The following is an 18,751-nucleotide window of genomic DNA, read 5'->3' as shown; positions in this document are numbered from 1 at the left end:
ATAAACATATATGAATATAAAGTGAATAAAAAAATTAAACAGTGAATATGATGACTCAGAATTTGGCAAGAGCGTTTCAAAACTGAAGTTATGATGTCAGCACTAAGTGTCTGTGGTAGTTAAAAAGTCTTTCTGAAGCTTTCAAAGAACTTGGGAATCACACCACGAGCTCCAATAAGAAGACCAATCGCATCAATGTCTTCAAGCTGGTATTTTGCTTTGAAGTAATCAACTGTTGGCAGATAAATGTTGATCTTTTCTTTATTGACATCCTCCAGCTGGCTACTCCCCGTTTCAATCCTTATGGTAGGATCAATTATATATCCTTTCTTGGTAGTCTGGGAATATGCTATGATGTCAATACGTCTAGAGGAGCCATTAGTAGCAAGGCAAAAAACTTCCTCTTCTACTATCCAAGACTTTTTTCTTAAAGCAGTTGCAATTAAAGATCGAACATGATGGTGTCTGGCATTTCGGAGGAGTAAACGTCTGTTACACTGATCTTGGACGTGGGCAAGGGTTTCAGTCTTCAGAGAAATGAAGATCTCGAATGAATTACTGCAAGCAATGCACGCTGGTAGCATGGAAACTCGAGTAAGAATTTAACGCTGTCTATATAATATAATGTATTGCAGGTAGCAAGGTTTGAATTTATTACATTTTTTACGTTTATGAAAAATTACGCGTGTTTTACGCGTCGTGTAGAAATTAATTTTTACGCATAACTTCCCAAACCTGACTACAGTATGTTGATTAATAAAATTAACTTTAATCACATTTATGTTAACTTCTACAATATGCTGTGTAATAAAAAGAACATGTTACAGAAGATACATTCATCGGCAAAATATCACTGAATGCTGTTCTAATTCTATAAAGGAGTGTCTTAGGTTGGAGTGCAGCGCGCATCACTTTATTACGGTATGAGAGTTGTTTACACAGTATAAATGTACTCATTTATTTTTAAACATAAATATGTATTATAGGAAACAGTTTATTTTAAAATGTGTACATTTTGACGTCCCGTTTTGTCCCTTTTTTCGTACAGGAAAATATAAAAATATCCCGTTTCGTTGGTTTAAAGGATCGAAAGGTGAAAGAATCCTGAATTTGACACATTCAAAAGTTCTAAAAACGTGAAGAGCTCACATCTCCCGCGAGAGTTGTCTACCTAGTGACGTCACATCTCAAAAAACATGGTGAACGCGGCGATACGAACATGTCTGGTTACAAATAGTGTAATGATAAACACGGTATGTTGACAGTTTCTTGTGTTGTTTACAAATTTCTGATATAATATGACTCTGATTTTTGTTTCTTGGCAATATTAATTCAAATTTAGGGCAGTTTAAAGAACCGCGAACGTTACATGAACGCGGGAATTTATGTGAGAACCATGCTGTACCGTGCAGCCTGTAAGTAAATAGGGAGATTGGTGGCGGCAATGTTTGGGGTTGGTTGTGCTAAAAATTAGGGGTTGGCGTTTTGCTAAGGAGCCAATGGCTGTGAAGTTGTACACTGATTAACCAATAACAGATTAGTGATGTATACGGGAAAAGTTTGCGGTATTTTTAACGGTCACATTGTGTACATTTCTGCAGTTGCTGTCGGTAACAGACAAAACAGTTCTCTTGTGTCCAGGAAAATAAAAGGTGCTGGAAGCTAAAAAATTATTGTTTGAAGAAGTAATACTTATTCTCATTCTGAGAGATTGAAGTTGTATATTACGGTGTTTCAGTGTGTAAAGTTCCTAACTTAAATTAGAATGCCATCTGAAATTTACACGGTCCTTCGATTTGTGAAGCTGACTGAAAAAGCATTTCCACCCGTTAAGGGCTCTGCAAAAGCTGCTGGATTCGATCTCAGAAGGTAATAATTATTATAAAGCAAAATAGGACTTCAAATCTTGATTTAATTTGTACATTAATCGACATAACCTATTGGGTGGTTTGTAACTTACAGGATTAGTGTAGTTGGTAAACTGTTATTTGTCTGTAGGAACTTATTTGCCTATATTTCTTTTTAGTGCATATGATGCAGTTGTTCCAGCAAGGGGCAAAGAGTTAATAAAGACAGATTTACAAATACAGTTACCTGCTGGCTGCTATGGTCGAGTTGCACCGCGGTCTGGTTTAGCATTGAAGCACCATATCGATGTAGGAGGTACGTAAGTTTAAATGTGAAATAAATATGTATAACAAAAGTAAAGGATCCGGAAGTAAGTATGAGCCATATTAATATTGTTTCCTTTATGATTTTCGCACGAAATCATAACGTAACACAAAGGCATTACCATTACAGTATGTTGCAGCACGCGGGAAAGCACTCCTTTCGGTATAGGCTACCTACCCTCCTCCTGTCCAGGGTAAATCTCTTTTTATACCTATTTATCAGAAAGCGTATATACTATGAGCCTGAATAACCAAATCTAACCTGTCACTGGTTTTCGATCTTACGAAAACTGTTAGGGCCTAGGCTATTTATTTCTCTAGGTACTTCATGTATATTTGTATAGTCATCAGACGTCAGTCCCGTGCGGTGCGTAGCCTTGCTAGATAGAAGACTCGTTTATTTTTGGAAGCATCGTAGTTTTATATGACCTGCAGACCCTACTGGCACGTGTAACATAGAAGCTTTAGTCCCATCTTTCAGTGAATCACGGTAGTAGGCTATTTTCATAAAAGACAAGTATTTTCTTTGTACCAAGAATACGATATAAGTGCAACAAAATTAGTATTTTACTGTGGACCAAAGTAATAAAAATGCATTATTTTCTCTCGATAATCTTGGCAAAACGATTTAAGTACACATCCTGGCTCACTGTCAGTGTGGAATGGTTTAAATCAAAGGCTAAACTAGCGCTAAGGTAGTTTGTTTCATACTCCGCTTATGCCTGTTGCACATACGAATCTGTGACACGTTAGGTTTGGTTAGTTTAGGCTTTAATTATGCCTTTCTTATATCATCAACTGCATCTCCACAAAATATCCCGGAATTAACTGACCGCTAGTTTCACCAAATCAAATTGTTTTTATAATAAAAATCAGTGAATTATTTTTTTAAGTTAGACTATGTTTGTTATTAATTTTTGAAGTAATAATTTACAGATACATTCTGTGGCTAAATCTGAAAGAATAGATCGCCAGTAGGGGAAATTATCTCAATGCACGCTCGCTACACAGCAGCTGCTCTTTCTGTCTACTCCCTGCCCTAGTGGCTCACTTCCAAGCCAACACATAATGAAATGTGTATTTGATACTCATAACCCGGTTGGCAAGTTGGTATAGTGCTGGCCTTCTATGCCCAAGGTTGCGGGTTCGATCCCAGGCCAGGTCGATGGCATTTAAGTGTGCTTAAATACGACAGGCTCATGTCAGTAGATTTACTGGCATGTAAAAGAACTCCTGCGGGACAAAATTCCGGCACATATCCTGCGACGCTGATATAACCTCTGCAGTTGCGAGCGTCGTTAAATAAAACATAACATTTTTTAACAACACTCATATATGTAGCATAACACAACACACGACAAATCTAAATTACGCTTATTAACTAGCTCAATTCTGCCAAAATTAAATGTGCAATCGACACTCGAGTGGTAAAAATTCCATGTATTAACTAGTTCACTTCTGCAAAAGTTAGTATGCATTCGACAGCCCTCACGTGGTAATAGTTACACTGATAACAAATTTAAAATGACCGTACTTAGCACAATACAACACACACTTCTGAAAGTAATACTTTGAGACTCAAACTCGCCTTCCTTGCTTCCTCACTTACAGACGTTATCTGCCCATTGAACATAAGTAGATTCATTTTCCCTATTTTCAGCATGTCTTGTGGTAGCTGTGTGGTCTAAAGCATTACTCGTTATCAATAACATGTGGTCGGTAGGCAACTTGGACGGATCGCTTCCCACCGTAAGCAAAGAAATAAGAAAAAGAAGAAGAGAAATAGTGATTCGAGAGAGAGACAGAACGAAATTCTACTTTTGCATCCTAGATGGCATTTTCTTGTTACACTTTTCTCCGCTAGGTGTCATTCCCTACTTAGTGGAGGGGATAGTGGGCAGAGCTTCTACGATCTGTTCTTTCAGATTATCCCCGCCATGATATTAACAATGATATACCCAATGGATTTAATATTTAAAATCAGTTTGTTTAGTTGTTTAATGCTTGTAGTCAATTGGGACAAGGTAGAGTAAGTTATTTACTAGTCACTGAATGAATATTGCACACTTTTATCACAGCCAATGTGCCGCTATAAATCAATTTTCAACACTTTTATCACAGCCACAACACATTTCAATTTTACCTGGTTGAGGTTTTTTCCGGGATTTTCCCTCAACCCATAGATAGAGTTTACCCCTATTAAATTTTCACCTTTAGAAATTCGTTCATTCATAGTTTTCTGCCAATAGTTTCATTGCAAACCCAGCGTTATCCAATCTTCCCTATTTTCTGCCTTTCTCTTAGTCTCAGCATACAACCCATCTTCAGAAATTTTGCAAGTTAAAGTTACTGTAGATATCTTACCATAATTGATAAATTTTGAAACTTTGGGAAAGTTTTCGATATTCATATGCCTAAACAGTCATTCTTTTGTAACGGATGTGACCTGCACATACTTTTAGAAGTTAATTTTTAAAAATGCAAAAAGGTTTTTTTTTTCTTCTTCTTCTTCTTCTTCTTCTTCTTCTCACCTTGTCACCTTGCTCTCTTTCCTAGACTCGTGTTAACTTTCATCATTATTTCTCTTAAGAAAATTTTCATTTTAAAGTTCCATGATTGTTTATTCTTATTAAGAAAAATAATAATTTCATTTTCTGTAACGTATGTCACAGTTACCACATAAGACTTGCTTAATATGAAAATTAATTCTTCACAAATATTCTGTGAACGCATTAAGCTATGATATATTCGGACATTTTACTACACCAGGGTAAATACTTCAATTTTTTTAACATGATGTGTTTGTTAAAAAGAATGGCTGTAAGTCAGATTCCTAATGTATTTTAGTTTATATTAAAGAGTTTTTATGTGTGTCACACACACACACATACATATACAGGGTGAACCATAAGTAATGTCATTAATTTCAGGGAGTTTATTCTTTGAGCTATTTCAAACAAAAAATTTAATATAATTTTGCTCGTTTTTTTGCTTCCTTTCGAGATATCGTGTTTTGAGAAAACTATTGAATAAATTCCCAGTAAGCACGGTCAATTTATGAGCAGCGTATTATGATGATAAATGATTAAAAGAATTTCAATTTTGTCCTTTAAATGTGCAGAAATTTGATCCAAACAAATGTAACATTGTAAAATTCCTTTGCAGACCGAAAAGTTACATAATGTATTTTACTTCCATCATATATATATACCTTATATGTCTTTTAATCGTACAAAATGTTTAATTTACAATATTAATTTATTGCAGCTGGTGTAGTGGATGAAGATTATCGTGGAAATGTTGGTGTTGTGCTCTTCAATCATTCTGACCAGCCATTTAAAATTTCTCGTGGAGATCGCGTAGCACAACTTATCTGCCAGAAGATATTTTATCCAGACCTTAAAGAAGTTGAGGTACACACAATTACAGTAGTGTCGAGCCCTTTTTGCCGTGGTTTTATTCTTTATGAAAGTGAATCTATAACAAATATGCGATTTATAGAAGAGTTGTGTGACAGGTTCACTTTTTGTTGCAAGGCTTTAGTTTTTGATCATGCACAACAAGATTATTCTTGTTGACTTGCTGAAGCTACTACATAACTTGTTCTACTGGCCAAGAATGCTCTTCTCTACTGTAAATGCACTTCGAGTTTTAATAATTATTAGTAAAGAACTAGTTTATATTTCAGGATGCCCACAAGACAGTTTCTCACGGTGTCTGTAAACTATAGGTACAGTCACATGTCGCTACTTTTGCTGCGCAACTTTTGTACTGCAGCTGCAAAAGTTGCGTGTCGTGTTCACACGTAAGCCAAAAGTAGCGCGCTGCACGCTACTTTTCGTGCTGCAAAAGTTGCAACTGGAGGTTGCGAGTCTGTTCACATACAAGGCACTACTTTTGCAGCCGCAGTCATGCTGCAGGTTTCCATCTCTGTGTTGACTTCTCAATATACATTTTGTGGTTATGTTCGCATTATTAATAAACTCATGCGAAAGCTTACTTCTCTATTATTTGCTTTTCTGTCCTAACTAGTATTCAGAAATTGTCATTATTTTTACTATAAAGCTTTTAAAAACGCCTATATACTTAAATGATAAACAGCATATTCACGTAATCAATGTTGGCAACCCTCCTGTTTGAAACTACGCTACAGAAAATAAAAAAAAGTGAATTATATCGTCAGCAAATATGCTCGGACTGTATTGTGCATTTAATAACTTTTATAAATAATTTATTTTCATCACATCTAACATTAAAATACATCCAAACAATAAAAGTATCATTGGCACATTTGGGTGGCAACACTGGTCGCAACCGCAGCAAAAGTTTCAACAAAACCGATATCAAAAATGCTGCGGCTGCAACCCTGAGAACCCTGTTCACACGTCGCTACTTTTAAGCTGCGCGCAGCATGGAAAAGTAGTGAGCAGCAGGTTCGGCAGCCACTACTTTTTGGGTTGCACCGTTGTTCACATGTCGCAGTACGAGAGTTGCGCAGTGTTTTGTACTGCAGCGCTGCAAAAGTAGCGATGTGTGACCGTACCTTATGGTGTTCTTCTATAAGTTAACCTAAAATAAATGAGCACTTATGGCCATTATTTTACCCATTAATAATCTTGTCTACAGAGATTAAACAGACATTCTAGAGACAAGCATGAATTTATTTAAATTGATTGGCTAAATTCCTTTCAAATGTCATGAACCAAAGTGCAGTTATAATAGTATTTATACCCAGTAGCGAAGCGTGACAAAAATTTTGGGTAAGCTGGGCTGAAGGCATGGTGATTTAGGCTGTGCTTTACGTTGCTAAAAGGTAAACGAAACACAGAAACACTCCTGTTTTTAATTAACTAAATTCTAAATTGATCTTGTCCCTTCTTTGAAAATGTTTGGGGAAGCTCAGCTTACCCTGCCTACCCTGAAGCTTCGCCATTGTATTATACATGGCTTTAATTCAGGACATCCGAGTAGAATGTGAGGAAACTTTCTTTTTCTATATAGTTAAATAGGCTGTACAGTGGCTTATGTCTTGTGTGCTTTGATGTAACAAATTAATTTTGAAAGTGTTGTATCTACAGTAGGGTGACTAGATGTCCCATTTTTAATAGGATTGTCCCTTTTTTCAGCCTCTTGTCCCCATCATCCACCATTGTCAACTCGATTTGTGCTAGGAGTGTACAAAAAGACAGTTTCGAGCTTTGCTCGAAGAATGTGAAGCTGACCATGGAGAAATATTTTGCATATCTATACAGTGGCTCAGTTGTACTGTATTTTTAAGTAGATTTGGGAGCTTCCCCCTCCCTCCCCCCAGAAATTGGATAGTTTTTAAAATCCAGAAAACGATATGGTGAGTTAGAAACAAGAGATATTGATAGCAGTGCACCTGACGTCTGGAAATTATTGTCTGAAGAATCTTACCCTCCACAAAATTGGCTTCATTTATACCTCCAGGGAACAAGGTGCAGGTGTTACGTGCTGTCTCTTCTCACTTTATAGATCTCTTAGATATGGAACAAGTTTTGATGGAGAAATCATTGCAATAAGTGAAAGTCTCAGGAATCTTCTCTGCCACATCAATAAATTTAAAAATGCAGTTATATTGTCAGACTCCAAAGCAGCTATTCTATCAATAGTCTTTAGACACACACCTTCATCTCAAATAGCAGAAATAAATAAAATGCTCTCTCAACTAATAACACTCAATAAAAGAATTGTATTCCAATGGATACCATCCCATTGTGGAATCCTGGGAAACGAGAATGCAGATGCTTTAGCAAAGAAGGGCAGCACTGCTACTTACAGACCTGTTACTAAATCTACGTATTACTCTGTGAAAAGATTTATTAAATCTACATACTTAGACTTCAACAAACAAAATTTGATAACACAATCTCAAGGGAAAAAAATGGAAAACACTGCATCATAAACTACAGTTGATTCCCGATTTACCATGCAAATCGTCTGTAGCTGCAATTAGATTGGCAACAGGCCATGATTGTTTGGCCAAGCATCTGCATAGAATTGGAATATATCAATCTCCTAACTGCCCATTGTGCAACTCAAATCAAGAAATGGATTCAGAACATCTCAAAATCTGTGCATCTGTGGCTAACCATGACAATATCTTTGAAAAATATTGGAGTGCAAGAGGTTAAATGACTGTTGTCAAATGCCTGGCATTAGAAAACAACAACAGAATCTTATCTAGATGTTCGAGAGCTGGCATTTTTCGTATCTACAGACTTATATGAGTCAGTGATGAATGTAATAAAAACTCAATATAGAACCAAAAACTTAGTGTCTTTTTTGATTGGACTGTAGTGTTGTGTCTGACAAGTGAAATATTTCTCTAAAAAAATACAGTAAACAATAAATAAACTGTGGTCTCAGAGAAAGATAAAACTTCTGTTTCTAGTGAAGCCCATTGAATGTACAGAGCTGAAGCACAATGTTGCAACTAAACAGCATTCCCCCTTCCCTCACCCCAATGACTGACCAGCTGGAGGACAGGCAGTGAACTGGCAGGCTGATAAGTCTTCATGTGTGGTATATCCAGTTCCTGTTGGCTGAGGAATTTAGGGAGTGGATGGGATGGAAGAGAGTTAAAAATATTCGTTACTGAGCTGTCAAAGGTTGCTTCTTCTCTGCGACCACAATAGGCATGTCTTTTCGATGGACTACTGCCTCATTACTCGTGAATATTTCTTAGAAAATAAAAAAGATTTTTTTTTTTTTTTAAGAATAACAGAACATCCTTCTACTCATCATCTTTCAGCATATCTATTCCACGCCTCTGGAATTCTCTCCCTGACCACGTCAGAGACTGTCGGACAATATCAAAATTCAAATTTAAATTAAAAAATCACATTCTAGTTCGTGGAATTGCTTGTTGAACACATGTCAGGTTGCGCAACTTCACCTTAACCCATGACATATAGTAAATATGATAACTATGCTGTTGTAAAATTGAAAATTAATATGTAATGTAATTTATTATTATTATTATTACTACTACTACTACTACTACTACTATTATTATTATTATTATTATTATTATTATTATTATTATTATTATTATTATTGTCAGTTATCAATATCATCATTGCTATCTCTGTTTTCTTTCTTTTTGTTGTATTAGCTCGATGAGAGCACTATAATGTACTTTTGACTCTGTTGACCTTCTATAGGGCTTTAACTTACTTTGTATCCTTTTCATCAGTGTTTGTATTTCTTTTTTGTATTTATATGTGCTATCTGGTAGAATGGAAGAGAAGGCCTTATGGCCTTAATCCTGTCAGATTAAATAAATTATTATTATTATTATTAAATAAGTCATGTCAATTTTATATCGATATCATTAGTTTATTGATAGATGTCCAGTAATTTCTTAAATGAAAAGTAATCTTCACATTCAAAAAGGTTGGCCATCCCTGACATCTCATTTCTTATGAGTAGCCATACTTGCGGACTGTTATAGAAAGTTGTCATTATTTAGAGCTGAAAGTCATAATTTATTTCGTTAATGGACAAAATTAATGTGGAGTATTAAAATATTTCTTTGCTTTCTTAAATCTGTTGAATGAGTGCAGGGAAATGTCTGCAGCATTTTTTCTAAGAAAAAGTTTTACATATCTTAAAGGGATTCCCGAAGGAAAAAAAAAATTTCAAAGTGAGCTGCAAGACATGTAGTTCATATTTCATATATTCAGTTTCACTTCTCAGCTAGTTAAACATAAAAAGGAATGTTAACATTTCAGAGATTTCACAGAATTCAAGGAGGTGGTATCCCAAGTTTATGAAGGATTTCAATTAAGATTTCGTGCTTCTTATTTGACTTTTTCAACAAATCTATGGTGCTGAAATGATAGACATGTCCAGTGCTTTTTTTTTCTGGCATTCTGGCACCTTTTTGTTGCATTTCTCATCATAGAACCGAAAAATGTGTGAATAACTATGTTTTTAACACAATTTTTCTTTTAATTCCGCTTAGACTTGAAAGTCTTAGTTGGATGAAAAGAAGGTTCAAAACGACAAAATTCCCATGCACTGGACAGTAATCTCCATGTCCGCTATAAAATATTCTATACAGAGTTCCACCACCTTTTTTTCCAGGAGAAAAGCACTGGACATCTCAATGGAATTGTAGAACTTACTCTCTCAAGATGTGTTTATTTGGTAGTGAGCATGGAGTGTAATGGAGAGAGTAGGGTGGATTGTATTTTCAACTTCATGAAATCTGAAACTAGAAATAACTTTCACAATATCACTTTAAAATCATGCATATCAGTCAATTTTTATAATAGGATTATAAATTGATTTCAGAAAGCTTGTTTCAAAACCTTTTATTACATGACGAAATTGGCTCTCAAAAAATAAATAAATAAAGAGTGCCTCCGTGATCTGGTGCTCAAAATGCTGGCTTCCAGGTTTGGAAGTTCCGGGCTCGGCTGTTGCTAGACAGAAACCTAACACAAATTTTCTCATATAATGCCATCAGCACAACCAGAAAGCACTAATAGGTCTAAGAGTTAACACTAAATTAAAAAGAAGCATCACACTGATTATATTTGTATTTATGACAAACTCTACTGAAAAAAATACTTTGTAACCTGAATACTTAGTAAGTTGAACATGTGCAGATTTAATTGTAAATATCTTAGCATTAATGTGTTAACATTTGCATTTATTAGTATTGTAATTCAGAATTTTGTATGTCTTTCAAGGAACTGGAAGAAACCGAAAGAGGACAGAATGGATTTGGTTCAACAGGAGCCAATTAAAGTCATGTTTCTGGAGTTCGTGAAGTTTGACAGTATTATGATGATTTTGTAGTGGTGATCTCTACATTTGGAGGACTGGCACATCCATATTGTCATACCAAGGTAGCACAGAGCCTGTGACAGAAATACCAAATAGTGTTACCTTCAAATAAGTGATGTGGCTATTAAGCACAGAAGTAATATTTGTCCTATTTTGTGTTACAGAATTCATTTGTAGAGTATGTTGCATTCCTGTGATTAACGATTGTTATGAGACTGTTTCCAGACTAATCAGTCTTATGCCCTCATTTAGATATTTTGGTGCCCTCACAAATTTCAGCCAAATATTAAAATGTTCAGTTTTTGTTCTGGTTAAAGATTTTCAGTACCTGAAAGAAGTTCTTGGCATGTCTTTTGTTGTAGCATTTGTAGCATGCCCTCTTCTAAAATAATAAACATACTGTAATAAAGATGTAACAACACATTGCGTACTGATATTGAGAATGCTGTATTCTGTTTTCACCATACATTGATAATTATAAAATTTGCGAGAAGTCAATTTGTCGACTGTTACTTTTAAAGATAACTGTAAATGTCAATATATTTATAACAATTACTGATATTTAAATGAAATAGGCGTAAGTCTGAATTAGTCGTTTTAGAAGCTTTGTGTAAGAAAGTTAAAGAAAAAAATTGTCCTGATATGTTAAATTATATTGCTGTGGTGTTCTCTACTCATTTAACACCCTTACCAATGCTGGATAATAATTTAGGGTTTTACTTTAAGGAAGTGTGTCTGTGGAAATCGACTTGCTCTGGTGGCACTATATAGGTTCAATCCCAGGTGAAAGAGATTTTTGCTAATTACTTGGTTTGCATAGCTCACGGAAAATAACTTCAAAAGCTGAGGTTCAGGGCTGGAGATCTTAATCATAGATAATGTAATCGAATCTCTTAGAGAAATGCAAAACTTTGTTCTCTCCTCACCTTTCACCAAACCTTTTCTTCCTTTTTCCCTGGTCTCCCTTTCATATAATTTTATTTCCTTTTTTTGACTTCTGTTGTATCTTTTCCTTGTCTATCTCTTATACTAAATGCATCTCCTATTGCTTAGAAGTACTATTTTAAATTATACCAGTACTTCCCTTGAGATGTATTTGATACAGGTTCAATTATATCTTTACACTTTTGTCCATTATATGAATTATCAGAACAGGTTGAAGAATGAACAGAAATGCTTCATATCATAATTAAATTTAATGATGGCATATTTTTCATATTTTCACTCTGAAAAATAATAGTGGAATGTGATACAGTTTTATACTTATGCTGTCAATATGAATGAAGAACAATTAGTAGAAAATAAGTTGTGGCGTCCACTTCAGGATTTAGTGAAATTTTGTGGCTTGGCTTGTGTCTGATATCAAATTCACAGGCAGCAGTAAAGTTGATTCAGGTTGAATTCTATAAAAATATGAACTGACTGCATTAATTGGAAAGCAAGAGATGGTGTCACTTAAAACAAAAAAATTAGAACAAAGAATATCATTTTCATCTAAATGTTTTTGATGTAAAAAAAAAAAATTATATCTGCAGTCACTGATAACCTGGTTTGAGGTGCTTATGTGTAAGTAAAGCAGGTTTAGGTTCGCTACAAAATCTAACAACAGAAATGAGTGTTAGTATTAGCACTAAGAATAGTGAAGGATATTTCGGATTTTGTAGATACATTACGTTATAACAATAATAATTCTATATCTTGTCCTGGCTGCTCTGTTGAAGTTTACGAATATCACTTATGGACGGGAAAATACAATAATGAAGGAAGATTTCTGCATAATGAACATCAACAAATATGAACTTTCAGAGGAGTAAAGCAGGGGAAAGTAGTAAATGCTTCTTTAGAAGGGTGCATAAATTGAACAAAGAAACATTTTTCAAATTGTCGGACATTCCAGTCTCCTAGATACAAAAGTAATATCTGACAGTCTGAAGGAATATTTAGTACTCAAGGAGGAGGGATATATTCAGTCATGTGAGTCGTTCAATAAAATTTGTCAGTGAAAATAATCCAGATTCGTACTCAAAACGTAGACTTTGAAAATATACTCGAGGCATTCTTGATAGAAATAAAAACTACACTTTCCAATTCCTACCTTTAAAACTATAGTATTATGACATAAAGACAGCTGAATAAATAAACATGCTAGACTACCATGGGGCAAGGATAAAAGAATTACAGAGTCTGTTGCACATCAGAGTGTGGAATACAGACACAAGAGGAAGTAACAATTGTAAGAATGGAAACAGGAAGATCACCAAAGCAAATCAATATATAAGGCTTTCATTTCAAAATTTTCCAATTTATAGTGGGAGATAAATAAGGTTGTAATTAACACTGCATGAGTGAAAACTCGTGTGTGGAGACTGGGCATTATCTTGCCCAATCACAGTTCATGACCCAAGGATGATGTAAAAGGGGTCATGATTTACTTGACGAGATAACGCCAAGCCTCAGCACAAGTAAGTTCGCCTAAGCAATTTTAATTACAACCTTATTTATCGCCCACTGTAAATAACTATTTCAATTAAATTTAGCTTAAACGAAAAGCAGTATCCCTGCTTTCGTCTCTCAATCTCCACATAGTCTATATGATTCATGGTTCAAAAAGAATTCCATCAGTTGGGGTAACAAGATGGAATTTTAAAATAAGAACAGTAAATGTTGTTCATGAGAAGAAGGAGCCATTGCTAGAATGTTTTGAAATCATAATGGAATCTGAAACATCTAACAACATCACAATAAATAGGCAAGTGGCCTGGTGCGTACTCTTGAAGATCCTGAATTCAATTTCGGGCCCGTTTTTTTTTATTTTATTTTTTTTTTATGTCTCATGTACATACATTACACAACCAACTACAACACCGCCAGTTAGATGTTTCTAAGGTTCAAATCTGCATATCAAGATTTGTCAATGCCATACAGACAATACGGAACAGTTGAGCAGCGAGAACTGTGAAAATGAAAACCCTAGCAAGAGTCGTAAGGTCGAAGGGAATCAGACAAGGATTGTGGCAGCCAAGGAAGTGTATGACCTCATTATCACACAAGCTAACACTCTATTGCAGTTAATAGATCATCTCTGTGTCAAGAAAAATTTGAATGCTACAAAAGCTCATTTCCTGAAAATGATCTGAATGTATGTGTGAAGCTTTTTTCAATGTTCGATAAAGACAAACTAAAAACGGAACTCGTATCAGAGACAAAAATTCAGAAATATCAGTGACACAGTCAAACGCTTGCAATTTCTTCTATCTGAGAAGTTGCAGGCCTCATTTTCAGAAGTTGTGAAACTACTATGCATAGCTATCACCATACCAATGACAACTTTCGAACCAGAATGTTGCTTTTCGTATTTGAAAGGAGTAAAATCCTATCTTAGAAATACGCTGAGAGAAGAGAGACTGATCGCATTAGCCATGTTGTCCATAGAAAAGACTATGTTAAACGACATATCGGACTTTACTAAGAAGGTGATTCAAATGTTTGCAACCTACAAGACAAGGCGCACGGAACTAATCTTTAAATAAGTTGTATGGTTTATACTGTATGCAGCCCCTCTGAATTCAATACCCACGAGCCACCACTGAGTATGATATAGTGTTGCCATTTGAAATTTCAAAGGGAGGGGTGGCAGTGGAACCTAAAATACAACTAACACTGTTTTATACTTCCTCCTCAATATCTTAATTGACGTGATGTTTAAGTTTCATTTAATTGAAATAGTTATATAGATTGGGAAGTTTTGAAATGAAAGCCCGGTATATATATTCCAAGAGGCAAAAGAAGGTTAAGAAGACCAATGAGACCCTAACAGGACAATGAGGACCCAGTACTTGTTCGATGATGAGATTTAAAATCACAGAGGAGTGCTGGGAATAAAACCCTAAATGAGCAGTTTCTTGTCTGTCTCAAGAATATTCAAGTTATGGGGACAAAGACTTGTGGCCTGTGGCCCACATATTTTGAGGTGAGAGTAGAAATAGATACTGCTGAATAGATTATGAATGGATGTTACGAAAAACTCACATGCTTTCAGGCTATTGATATGGGCCTATTGTGCTACCTCTGAATTTTTACGTAAGTGAAAAATGACAGACAAATTTTGCTTGGAGCCCTGTATCAGGGACAGAATTGTTTTACATGCCGTAAATCTGTGAAATGGGCCTCCCAGCCTTTTCTGGATTTTATTGCACTTCAAAATGCATGTCCTTGGTTAAATTTGAACCTGTGAGCCTTGGATCCAGTGGCTAGTAAGTTAATTACTAGGCTACCAAGATGACTAATAAAATAGGATTTATAAGACTTAAAACATTATCAGTTATTAGACAATATTTATAGTTAGTGCCTTTGTAGTCAATAGACCATGTCGAGCTACAAATTTAAGTGATTACCGAAATTTTCTACATCTAGTGAGTGCTTATATAAGTAGTATATTTCCAAAGGTGGATTTATTTAAGTTTAAATTCTGTACAACACAAATTATTTTCTTAATACACATCCCACATCTTAATGAGCACAATCTGTAGTGCTGATGGTATCTTAGGATTGACTAAAGGGGTTAGGTACAGCTTACAGCAGTAAAATTTTGGAAATAGTCAACATTTTTTTCCCTCCATTACTGTATCTTGTACAGTAATGAAAATTAGTATGTATAAAACGCTGTCCTGCTATATGAAAAAAAATATTTTACAATTAAAAAAAAATATATATATATTTACCTTTTTTTTTTTTTTTTTTTTTTCTTTCAAAATTCAGTTCACTGTAAAGTGATAAAGCATTTCCCACATAACTCAAAAACTATCCAACATTCTGTAATGAAATTTTTTGTATTTATTTATCTACAATATGATGCAAAATCACTTCTCTACCTTGGTAGATTGTCTGATAAAAAATTCATTTTAAAAATGGTCGAATATTAGTATTTTCTTCTAAGACAAAATTTAAAAAAAAAATATTATTTATTAAGGAATGCAGTTGAAAGAGCATGATATTGTAAACATGAATTACAGCAATAAAATAAAAAAGAGAACATGAAAAAGTTAACAAGTTTATGAGTTATGAGGGATACGCTTCATCACTGCACAGTGAACTGCCAACATTTTGAATTTTGAAAAAATATATATAAATAATTTTTTTAAATCGTAAAAATATATATATATATTTTTTCATATAGCAGAAGGACGGCATTTTACACATATCAATTTTCATTATTGTACAAGATACAGTAATGGAGGAAAAAAATGTTGAATATTTCCAACAATTTTACTGCTATAAGCTGTACCTAACCCCTTAATCTTTGTGATGGACATTACTCAATATATCCAAAAATTATTTCACTGCTGTTTTCAGAATTACATTGTTGTAATTATGCAGAATTAAGTAATTGGTTTGGAATGTATAAGTGTTACAGAAATGTCCAGCACCATATGATATAATTTTATAATTTATCTGGAATTTGTTTCCCCTTCCCCCTACCTCCATGTTCTTGCCATTTACAATTTATGTAATTTATGTGCTGTTAAAAATAATGTTAGATGATTAAGAATTTTTTGCAGCACGTGTCAGCTTCCGGTCATTTTTAATATCTCGAGAGTTGGTTTTATGACCTTGATGTAACTTGGCAGCCAGAGGGGAGTCATAGTGCGCATGCACCAGTAGTCACTATTATGCTGCTATCCAGTCGCCAGATGCTGTTAGACGAGCTTGTCCACTGTGACTGTTGCTTTCACAGTGACCAACAGCCTTCAACAAGCAGAATATTCGAAAATGTTGAATGCATGCAGGCTGCAATCAACGAAAATTGGTGATTGACAGTGCGAGAGTTAGAAGATCTGGGCATTCCATGGTTTATTTTTTTCCACTGGTGGCAAAATTCGTTCCCTTCCTCCCTCTCCCTCCCCTGCAAGACATGGCATCACCCATGTCTGTCAGGCCCCATGAAGTCCAGATTTGGCTTCTTGCTACTTCAAGGTTTTTCCCAAGGCTAAAATTGCCTTTGTAAGAGATGAAATTGCAGAACTTAGACGAGATTAGAAATGTCATGGGACAGCTGAATGTATTCCCAAAAGAGGACTTTTGTTTCGCAGAATGGAAGGAACACTGGGATAAGTGTGTGACTCCAAGGCGAGTACATTGAAAGGGACTAGCTCATCATCCTAAATAGGTTACATTTTTTATATACGTATATATTATTAAATGGCCGTTACTTTCCAGACTGACATCGTTTGCTGTATTTATTTCATGTTCTCAGAAATAATTTAGGCTTTAAATATATTTCACATTTGTCAGTAATTTTAAATGATCTGTATGAATGGCCCTTGCATTCATAAAAGTTGGTAATTTGTATAATTAATGTATAGATATAACTCACGAGGTTAGAAGTGTAAGAGAACTGTAAGGAGGTCTGCATGTAATTGTACGTATTGTCTCTGGTTGTGATTACATAATTTACAATTTATCATGACTTGAAACAATAATCACTGAGTGTTCATTGAATCTTAAAATTGATGTTCTGAGAAAATGTTTAGTTACTTGAAATAAAGTTTGTTTACTGGATTTTACATTGCTGCATCATTCATCTACTCCTGTTTAATGCTATACTGCACTTCTATCTTCTCTCATGCCACTCTTGTAATTGCTTTCATACAAGTAGTTGTCACCTTCTCTAGTCTTAGACTTCATATCCATCAAATTTTTCATTTGGAGTCTTTTCCTCCCCTCCCTCTTACTTTATTCTGCTTCTAAACTATTTTACTTTTTAACAGTGCTTTTGAAATAAAAGAGAGTTTCTTGCAACTAAACACTTTATCGATACTTATGTCTATTGAATATTGGAATTGATGGGATCAAAAAGTACGAGGGTAATTGAAAAATTAAGGTAACAAGAGCTCTCACGGGTGATATATTTTCTCTCTTCGAATTTTCTGCCAGGACCACAGCAACATACCACAACTTTATCACACAGTGTTTAGATGGTGCATATATTGCATCAGACCCTTGCAGTACTGGTTGTAAGATTGCTGCAGGCATTGAAACGTGGAAATGCATAGTGTTATCGGGTTTTTTGTGTCTAAAGCAGAAATTCGTTAACTTGAGGTATCTCATGTGAAACAGCACTTCCGATGGGAGATACTGGACCATCCTTACAGCCTCGACATGGAACCCAGAGACTGTTGAAGAAGTACCTGGGTGGTGATTCAACACCAATACAGAAGCCATCATGACGTAGTTTCAGGGACTTGATGCAAATTTCTTCTTTTTCTATGCTGGCATCAATGCCTTGGTCTACCATTGGAACAAATGTATGGACAAGTGTGGTGACTGTGTTGAAAAGTAATGCATACTAATGCACTATTACTGTGTACCAATATATCTGCCTATGAAATAAAGTTTGTCCATGAGAGCTCTTGTTACCTTACTTTTTGAAGCACCCTTGTACTTGAGTTACTTGGCAACATTTTCTTTTTTGGAGTATGAGAATTTATGGCAGGTGTTAAATCTTTGAATTTGTCTTATTTAATTTTCATTTGTAAATGCTGCTGTTGTATGGTAAGTATTGTGTTTACTAGAAGTAATATAGTGACACTGTTTTGTTACACTGCGGGCTTTTCATTTGCTGCGTTGCTCGCACAGCTAGCGTGTTTCCCGCCTGCTTCACTAACGAAAACTGCACAATACAGTGATAGTTGTGAGTTTATCATGTGTGAAAGTTGAAAATTAGTCGTGTTGTGTATGTGTGTTCAGTGTTGCAATGCGAT

The 18,751-nt window shown here is 35.1% G+C and overlaps 1 protein-coding gene across 3 annotated transcripts; it reads left to right on the top strand.

The window, feature by feature from the left end:
- The first annotated feature begins 1,205 nt into the window (after window positions 1-1,205).
- dUTPase (Deoxyuridine triphosphatase) lies at window positions 1,206-17,549 on the top strand. 3 transcript variants are annotated; one of them, XM_069829936.1, is made up of 5 exons: window positions 1,206-1,253; window positions 1,739-1,869; window positions 2,027-2,163; window positions 5,439-5,584; window positions 10,895-17,549. In XM_069829936.1, the coding sequence occupies exons 2-5, from the start codon at window positions 1,766-1,768 to the stop codon at window positions 10,949-10,951; spliced, it is 444 nt and encodes a 147-aa protein (XP_069686037.1). In that variant the 5' UTR covers window positions 1,206-1,253; window positions 1,739-1,765; the 3' UTR covers window positions 10,952-17,549. The 3 variants fall into 3 exon arrangements, with proteins under 3 accessions (XP_069686037.1, XP_069686038.1, XP_069686036.1); XM_069829937.1 differs by lacking the exon at window positions 1,206-1,253 and adding an exon at window positions 1,283-1,652; XM_069829935.1 differs by lacking the exon at window positions 1,206-1,253 and having other exon boundaries at window positions 1,285-1,869.
- The last annotated feature ends 1,202 nt before the right edge of the window (window positions 17,550-18,751 follow it).

This window comes from Periplaneta americana, chromosome 1, assembly GCF_040183065.1.
Source record: "Periplaneta americana isolate PAMFEO1 chromosome 1, P.americana_PAMFEO1_priV1, whole genome shotgun sequence".
NCBI classification, from domain to species: Eukaryota; Metazoa; Arthropoda; class Insecta; order Blattodea; family Blattidae; genus Periplaneta; species Periplaneta americana.
The sequence above is the reverse complement of the archived record's forward strand: the minus strand, read 5'-3'. Positions and strand labels throughout refer to the sequence as shown.

Bases quoted from the DNA above. Each gene is read 5' to 3' on its own strand.
- dUTPase (XM_069829936.1), top strand. From the start codon at position 1,766: ATGCCATCTGAAATTTACACGGTCCTTCGATTTGTGAAGCTGACTGAA. The intron at 1,870-2,026 runs GTAATAATTATT...ATTTCTTTTTAG, and splicing joins GCTGGATTCGATCTCAGAAG to TGCATATGATGCAGTTGTTC. The intron at 5,585-10,894 runs GTACACACAATT...ATGTCTTTCAAG, and splicing joins CAGACCTTAAAGAAGTTGAG to GAACTGGAAGAAACCGAAAG.